This window comes from Sprattus sprattus, assembly GCF_963457725.1.
Source record: "Sprattus sprattus genome assembly, chromosome: 1".
In the NCBI taxonomy this organism is placed as follows: domain Eukaryota; kingdom Metazoa; phylum Chordata; class Actinopteri; order Clupeiformes; family Clupeidae; genus Sprattus; species Sprattus sprattus.
The window spans coordinates 72,540,027-72,545,508 of NC_137920.1; the positions used below are offsets into that span (position 1 = coordinate 72,540,027).

Sequence of the window (5,482 nt, forward strand, 5' to 3'; positions counted from 1 at the left end):
CCGTCTCAGATTGCTTGTTGAGGTGAGCCAGGGGTGTCGTTAGGCCTGTGTTCTTTAGCTCCCCAAAATGATTTGGCATTATTGGCTTAAAAAAAAAAAAACCATTTGCGGTGATGACATTAAATTAAACTATTGAGAGTATCAGAAGGTAGGATTCTGTCGTACCAATCAAATTGTCAGGGCGGGCATTAAACGATGATGGACAGATGATTAACCAATTCTTGAGTTGATTAGATAGATAGATTATAAATCGAACCAAGATGACGGCGTCTTTGGAGCTTTGTGGGACATATTTTATGTGATTTAAAGGCACAATATGCAACAATTATGCTTCAGGATTAGGGTTAGGATAAGCAGTTTAACCTTAAAATAACAGCTTAAAAAAAATTGGGGCGCTACAATGACTTTTAATAGGGAGAATTGCGTCCGTGCCAATGGGATAGCAGGGTCGATAGGCATATAAATGCGTTCTGTAGTTTTGCCTGCCGATGCCTGCCGACCTGACTTTGATTACCTTCTGCCGATCTAGTAAGTAGCTTATTTGCCGTCTTGCTTAGTCTTGTGTTGCACATGATTGATGTTTGACTGTGTAAGGACAGTCGTTGAGTAATTAGTTTGTCATAATGTCAAAGTCAGCACATTTCAAGAGATTTCGTTAGTTTTAGCTGCTAGCATACCTTTAGCGAATAGCTATTAATCCTTAATGCACCTTTAAGCTATCTACACGGCTTTTGTCTACATTGACTCGGTTAGTTGTGTATGTGCAACACGAATGTTGCCGAGGATTGCAGGTCTTAACTGAAGCGCTCTATTGTTCTATTGCTCTATTATTGATAGGTTATTGCTAACGCTTAGACAAAAAATCCATTGAAACACATAGTAGCTAGCTAGCCTTGATGCTAATAAGTACCAGAGCAGGCATAAGTTCAAGTTCAAGTTTATTTATATAGCACGTTTCATATGGTATACATAGACACAATGTGCTTTGTGCAGAGAAAACATTCAATTATCTAAAATAAACACACAAACAAATACACTTAGCAAAATATATATATATATGTATAGTATATACATGAAAAAAAATAAAACAATAAGATCAAAAACAAAACAATAAAAGAGGTGTTAAAAACTAAAAAAAAAAAAAAACCTATAGTCATGAATAGGCTGTAGAAAATAAAAAAGTTTTAATTCCCTTTTTGAAAGAGAGCACTGAGTGAGATGACCTTAACTCCAAAGGTAGGCTATTCCAGAGGGTTGGGGCACAGTAGCTAAAGGCACCGTGTGCAGCATTGGTGTTAATTCTTGGGGTCGTGAGAAGACATTTATTGGAGGATCTTAGGCAACGCGATGGATCATAAAGAGAAATCAGATCGGAAATATAGGGTGGGGCAAGACCGTTTAGTGATTTATACACAAGAAGGAGTATTTTAAACTCAATTCTTTGTTGTACAGGGAGCCAGTGAAGTGATTTAAGAACAGGGGTGATATGATTGAATTTTGAAGTTCTAGTGACTATTCTAGCAGCTGCATTTTGGATAAGTTGAAGTTTATTTAACATCTGTTTTGTTAGACCAGCATAGAGTGCGTTGCAGTAATCTAACCGACTTGAGATGAATGCATGAACTAATTTTTCAGAATCCTGTAAAGACAGGAAGCCACGGACTTTAGAAATATTTCTAAGGTGGTAAAAGGCTGTCTTAGTAATGTTAAATATATGCTTTTATTTTTTATTTTTTTTATTTTCCAAAGTGCAAACATACATTTACAGACACCACATAACACGACAAAACCCAGATACGTGCGACAGATATGTAACATATACCAATTCAAAACATAAAGAATTATACAGGGACAAGGACAGATTACAAGAGGGTTTGGGGAGGTGTTTGTGAGAGGGAGAGAGTGAGTGTGTGCGTGTGTGTGTGTGTGTGTGTGTGTGTGTGGCCAGATGCTTTCCTCCGGCATCTCCGACCCCCAGCGCGATAGAGGAAAGGGCCGACCCGGGGCGGGGTGAACAGAAAGAGGGAGGCCCTGGACACGTGGCCCACCCCCACCCCCCCCAGGCTGAGTTGGAGTCCTAGGACCAATCCATCCACAACCCCCACTAACCCTAGGTGTTCCTTCCAGTGTCTAAGTGCATTAAAATAGGTGCAGAGCAAAGGGGAGGCCTTATTCAGAACTCCCCTCATGCCTTGCCCTCGCCTTTCTCAATAACCCAGAGTGTGAGTATCTATTCTAATATGTGGTGCGTTAAAAGAAGTGGGGCGCAGCTGCTCAGGGCCTTCTCACAAGCCCCTCCACAGAGCGCCCCACTTTGCCCTTTTCCTAATTGTTTGGTTTGTGTTCTTGAGTGGGATTACACATGATGAGACCTCTAGCGTGAGTGGCATTAAAAAGTGAGGTGAGCAGAGTGGTATTGGCCCCGGCCAGTCTCTGAGGGGGATGAGAGCCACGGAAAGGCGGTAGTGGGGTGGTCACGCCCGAAGCACCTTATCCCCCCTGATGGAGGTATTGACAATATGAGGTATGTCAGCTGCGATGCAGCTGAAGACTTGTTTGAACAGTTTAGTAGGTACAGGGTCGAGGGGGCAAGTAGCTGAAACTAATTTTTGGACAACTTCTTCCAACTCACTCAGAGTAAAATTGTGGAAAGTAACCATATTATCGGGCAGAGGTGGGGTAAGAGATTGAGGATTGAAGCCATTAGTTAAAGATGAAGTGATACTGCTCCTGATAGTTGACATTTTTTCACTGAAAAATGTAGCAAACTGATTGCACTTCTCTTCAGTGTGGAGCTCATAGGGTATCAAACGCGGCGGATTGATTAGTCTGTCAATGGTATTAAACAGGACTTTAGAATTATTTGAACTATCTGATATAATCTGAGAGAAGTACTGTCGTCGAGCTTTTTTATTTCACAGTTGTACATAAGCAAATTACTCTTATAGTTCATGAGGTCAACCTGTGATTTAGTCTTGCGCCATTTACGTTCGTATTTGCGGCAGGTTCTTTTAAAAGTTTTTATATTCTTAGAAGTCCTCCAAGGAGGCTTTTTTTTTTTTGGAGAGACTTAAGTTGCATTGGTGCAATACTATCCATAATTTGTATGACAGAAGCATTAAAATATTTGACTAGTTCATCGCAGTCTGATAGGCCTAAACTATCAAAAATGAAATCAGTAGAGACATTTGCAACAGAGACCTGACTCAGGTCATATAGTGACTCAGTAGCATTACTATAAGCAGTAATAAAAGCCTCCGGATTGTCTTCCCTAATGTTGTGCCCTAAAAATGTCTTTTGGCCAGATGTATGTGTAGTTGGCCAGGCAACATTGAAGAGGATACAGAGATGATCAGAGATCCCAACATCTAAGGTACTTGTTATAAAAATATCTAGGCCTTTAGAAATAACAAGGTCTAAAGTGTGACCATGATTGTGAGTGGGTACAGAAATGTGTTGCTTAAGCTCAAACATTGACAACAATAATCTCACAGATATTGACAGCGCATTTATTTTGAAAGAGGAACAGAGAAACGTGATCAAGGCATTTGTCGATCGAAAATATGTTTTTGCCGTCCTTCCTACGGGATCCGATAAAAGTTTTAATGTATCAGATGGTCATACTATTGCTCTGTTGTAGGTTAGGTATCCAATTGAGCGAAGAGGCATTTTTTTTTCTGGTTCGTTGAAACACGCCCCATAATCACAGCCCAATGGGTCAGTATCAGACTAATATTCTGACTAGAATTATGAGTATGACATCGTCAGGCTACCTCTGGGATGCAGACAGGAATAGAAAGATGAGGCATGATATCATGGCTGCCTATAAAAGTGAGTGGGCATAGTAGCTCTCATCAGGAGCTTTACATGATGTGTGATCCTCTTATCCTTCATAGGGTAACAGGAACAGTCATCCATCTCAGCATTTTAAATGTGTGTATGTTTAATTTCTGGTTTGATTTATTGTATCAAGTTTTCAGCTCAGTGTGTTTAGTTTGGTATTTTTTCACATATTAGATACATTTGCTATTTTTTATGCTGTGATTATATATGTCTATGTGGGTGTGTGTGTGTACATATTCTATTACTTTTCTATTCTATGCGGTTCTTTACTAGATTCTAAACTATTTATGTATGTATAGCATATAATGGTCATGACAAATCAGTCCGGTGAAGGAGCTCTACTGGTGCATCAGCAGATGTTTAAAGTGGAACTGAATGAAGGGCGTCTGTCTAAACTTGTTGTGACCATTGTCATGTCTCTGCTGTTCATCTGCATCAACTGCATCATGTTTCACACCCTCATGAGTAAGCCTGTGTTTAAAGAGCTGCCTCGCTATATCCTCTTTGCCCACATGCTCTGCAATGACACAGTTCATCTGCTGGTGGTCTCGATGCTCTTTATTTTATCTCTAAATTTCCAGATGATTCCTAAAGCTGTTTGTTCACTGATGGTTATCGTGTCAGCAGCCACGGCTCGTATTTCTGCTTTGAGCCTGGGTGTGATGTCACTCGAGCGCTATGTGGCTATTTGTTTCCCTTTACGCCACAGTGAGATGGCCACACAGAAAGGGACGGGTGTTGCGATTGCAATAATCTGGTTCCTAGGTTGCCTAAGTCCCGTGATAGATACTTTATATGCACTGATAGTGAACGCAGTGTCTTTTAAAGATCCCATGTTCTGTACTCGTGAGAGGTTTATTTTGTCACCATGGCAAAGAGATGTGTTTCAAGGACTTAATGGTTTCTTCTTTGTGCTTATAACAGTCATTATTCTTTTCACCTATGTCAGTGTTATAGTCGCAGCTAAATCTGCCACAGCGGATAAAGATTCTGCTAAGAAAGCTTGGAGAACAGTCCTGCTCCACCTTGGCCAGCTAGTACTTTGTCTGAACAGTCTGTTGTATGGAACCATCGAGAGAGCCTTGGCTATGACCAGTAGCACTCGTCTGTTCATGGACCTGCGCTACCTGAACTTTCTCTTTGTTCTCATTCTGCCTCGGTGCCTGAGCCCCCTGATCTATGGCCTGAGAGACGATGCTGTTCGGCCCTTATTCCTTTACTATGTCAGGTGTGGAGCCCAAAAGGTCAAACCCTCTGTAACAGCACACTGATGTGCATATGGCATTCTGATTGCATACAGCTATTTTTGTTTGTTAGAATGAAAACTACATATTTAAGATTTCATATACGGACAACGTTTCATATGCATCATAAACAACATAAATTAGACAGAATTAACTTTATTGTATTTTACTGTTCACCTTTATGAGTTTTTGTGTGGGTTTGGGTATTGCACTTTCATTTTATCTGCTTTCTTGTTGTGAATAAACATCCTCCAGTTCGGTGTATAAAGAGAAACCCTGTGAGTGTTTGTGTGTGTGTGTGTGTGTGTGTGTGTGTGCTGCCGTGGTACCGATTCTAACCTGTGCTTTATTGTCAGTCACAACCAACAGGTGAATAAACCACTGAACTGGCTTCA

General features: G+C 40.6%; 1 protein-coding gene across 1 annotated transcript; it reads left to right on the top strand.

Annotated features, from left to right (window-relative positions):
• Positions 1–4,154: 4,154 nt before the first annotated feature.
• On the top strand, positions 4,155–5,114 carry LOC308371617 (odorant receptor 131-2-like; the record flags this gene model as incomplete). Its single annotated transcript, XM_080846592.1, has 1 exon — positions 4,155–5,114. The coding sequence occupies one exon, from the start codon at positions 4,155–4,157 to the stop codon at positions 5,112–5,114; it is 960 nt and encodes a 319-aa protein (XP_080702718.1).
• Between the last annotated feature and the right edge of the window lie 368 nt (positions 5,115–5,482).